The following is a 2,514-nucleotide window of genomic DNA, read 5'->3' as shown; positions in this document are numbered from 1 at the left end:
GCACGTGTCCTGAGCGTGCACTAACGAGCGTGCACGTGTCCTGCAGGTGACAGCTGCTGTAACCCGCTCAGCCTGGGCTTCCTGAAGAAGAGCATCGAGGAGGAGATCCCTGGGATCTACGTTCTCTCACTGATGATCGGGAAGAACGTGTTGGAGGTACAGAGTCTCCTTCAAAATAAGACTTCCTGTCGTGTCTTTTCCCTGGGACAATGTCCCCTCTAAGCTCCGGGCCTGTCCTGGTGTCTCGTGGTGCAGGACACGGAGAGCGGGTTCTTCCTGGACGTGAACACTCAGGTGTCCATGGTGTGTCGTCAGCTGGCCCAGGACCCCAGGCTGCAGGGGGGCTACAACGCCATGGGCTTCTCACAAGGAGCTCAGTTCCTGTACGTGGTCCTGCAGAGAACTGAAGCTGGGTTCTGTTTGAGGACCGGGTTCTGATCCTGGTTCCTGTCTTTACAGGAGGGCTGTGGCCCAGCGCTGTCCCTCTCCTCCAATGAAGACGCTGATCTCTGTGGGAGGACAGCACCAAGGTGAGCCCGTCCTCTGACAGCAGAACTTTGTGCAACAGAGGGATGAACCCAGTGTGTGTGTGTGTGTGTGTGTGTGTGTGTGTACTCCAGGTGTGTACGGCCTGCCCAGGTGTCCTGGGGAGAGCTCCTCCATCTGCAACATGATCCGTGAGGCTCTGAACCGGGGGGCCTACAGCGACCTGGTGCAGAAACAGTGAGTCCAACAGGAAGCTGTGGTTTGGTCCCGCCTCTGAGTCGTGATGTAACAGGAAGTGTGTGTGTGTGTGTGTGTGTCAGCCTCGTACAGGCCCAGTACTGGCACGACCCGCTGAATGACGACCTGTACAGGAAGTACAGCCTGTTTCTGGCCGACATCAACCAGGAGCGGGTCAGTAGCAGCAGCCTGTGATTGGTTCTGACAGCAGGCCCGGTTCACCAGCCCCTGGTTCTGTTTCAGGTGGTGAATGAGACCTACAAGAAGAACCTGCTGCAGTTGGAGAAGTTTGTGATGGTGAAGTTCCTGCAGGACACCGTGGTGGACCCGGTGGACTCTGAGGTAACGGGTTCAGAACCAGAACCCACATGTTTGATGTGTTTTCTGTGTGAGGTTCTGGACTGAGAACCGAGCTGATGGAGGCTCTCTGGTGTCTCAGTGGTTCGGCTTCCTGAAGACGGGTCAGGCCAAAGAGACGGAGACTCTGCAGGAGAGCGTCCTCTACAAGGAGGTAAGGATCCCAGAGACCCGGGTTTGGTTCTGATGATGGTTTTTAGTTAGAACATGTGACATGTCTGATGGGGTCTCTGCAGGACCGGCTGGGTCTGGCGGTCCTGGACAAAGCTGGGAAGCTGGTCTTCCTGTCGGCTGACGGGGACCACCTGCAGTTCCCTGAAGGCTGGTTCCAGAAGAACCTGCTGCCCCTCCTGAGGTAGACCCTGAGCAGGTCCTGGTTCTGTTTGCACTGACTGTCTCCTGCTGTTCTAACAGAAGGTTCTGAATCTGAGCCGGTTCTGATCAGGTCCAGCTGTATGCTGTTTGTATTTGAATCTTTTAACTGTAAAAGTTTTAAAGTTTTAGTCCAATAAAAACACAAGCCTCTGATCTTATTGCAACTTTTTATTGATTCTCAGCTCTGATGGACCCAGTTCTGCTTCTGGACCCAGAAAATAAAGATTTTTACAGATGGGGGGTCAGGGGGGGTCGGGGGGGTGGAATGTTTCTAACTTGTAGGAATGTCCTGCGTTTCTTCAGCAGGAAGTCGTAGAGAATGAAACAGGAAGTGAAGCATCCTGACGGAGGCGCCTGATTGGCTGCAGAAGATCTAATCTACACACTCAGCTTAGCTCAGGTGTGTCCAGACAGGTACCAACTAAAGGGTGAGCTGCTCGCTGCTGATTGGCTGGAGGATCTACTCCAGAGAGCGAGTAGCCCTCTCATTGGCTAACAAAGGAACAGCTGCAGCTGTGATTGGCTGGTGAAGAGGGGAGGGCGGGGCTAACTGATGAGCTCTGAATCTCAGTCTACAGTGTGAAAGCAGGGGGAGGGGCAGGAGGCGTGGCTTCCATCTACCCTGCGATCTCTGTTGCTGTGGTAACCAGTTTGTGACCATCCCAGATGGTCTTAAACTGCTCCGGAACAGGAAGCTCCGTCTGAAAAACATCCCATAATAACAGCAGTCAGTCTGTTCATCACGTCTGGGTTTATTACAGACAACTGGATATATGTATGTATTTATACACACTCCTTCACTCTGGTCTGGTTTTACTCACAAACTCTCCGTCCTTGTTGGGAACCAGGACGTTCATCTCAGAGCTCTTGGCGCTGATGATCTCACAGCTCAGAGAGTCTTTGCTCAGGTAAACATGGCAGCCGTCCGTCTTGTTGATGGAGATGGTCGGGATCTTCCCCAGAACCTGCAGAACAACACAGAGGACAGTTGGTTCTGGGACGTGTTGGAGCTTTGTTGTCCCGTCACCCTCGTGTCAGCCTCGTCCCGTCACCCTCGTG

General features: G+C 53.6%; 2 protein-coding genes across 3 annotated transcripts in view; one reads left to right on the top strand and one right to left on the bottom strand.

The window, feature by feature from the left end:
• The window catches only part of ppt1 (palmitoyl-protein thioesterase 1 (ceroid-lipofuscinosis, neuronal 1, infantile)), a 3,467-nt gene extending 1,859 nt beyond the window's left edge, over positions 1-1,608 (top strand). For both annotated transcript variants that reach the window (XM_013999471.1, XM_013999470.1), the window contains 8 exons: positions 47-156; positions 256-383; positions 460-530; positions 621-723; positions 807-897; positions 967-1,065; positions 1,163-1,234; positions 1,317-1,608. In XM_013999471.1, coding sequence (XP_013854925.1) covers positions 47-156; positions 256-383; positions 460-530; positions 621-723; positions 807-897; positions 967-1,065; positions 1,163-1,234; positions 1,317-1,439 — 797 coding nt within the window. In that variant the 3' untranslated portion in view covers positions 1,440-1,608. The remainder of the gene's footprint in view (positions 1-46; positions 157-255; positions 384-459; positions 531-620; positions 724-806; positions 898-966; positions 1,066-1,162; positions 1,235-1,316) is intronic.
• LOC106510755 (adenylyl cyclase-associated protein 1) lies at positions 1,609-2,420 on the bottom strand (the record flags this gene model as incomplete). Its single annotated transcript, XM_013999472.1, is given in 2 exon segments — positions 1,609-2,156; positions 2,277-2,420. Coding segments are annotated over 2 exon segments (228 nt in total), but the record flags the coding sequence as incomplete, so codon positions are not given.
• Positions 2,421-2,514: the final 94 nt, after the last annotated feature.

Source organism: Austrofundulus limnaeus, unplaced genomic scaffold (genome assembly GCF_001266775.1).
Source record: "Austrofundulus limnaeus strain Quisiro unplaced genomic scaffold, Austrofundulus_limnaeus-1.0 Scaffold2303, whole genome shotgun sequence".
NCBI classification, from domain to species: domain Eukaryota; kingdom Metazoa; phylum Chordata; class Actinopteri; order Cyprinodontiformes; family Rivulidae; genus Austrofundulus; species Austrofundulus limnaeus.
The sequence above is the reverse complement of the archived record's forward strand: the minus strand, read 5'-3'. Positions and strand labels throughout refer to the sequence as shown.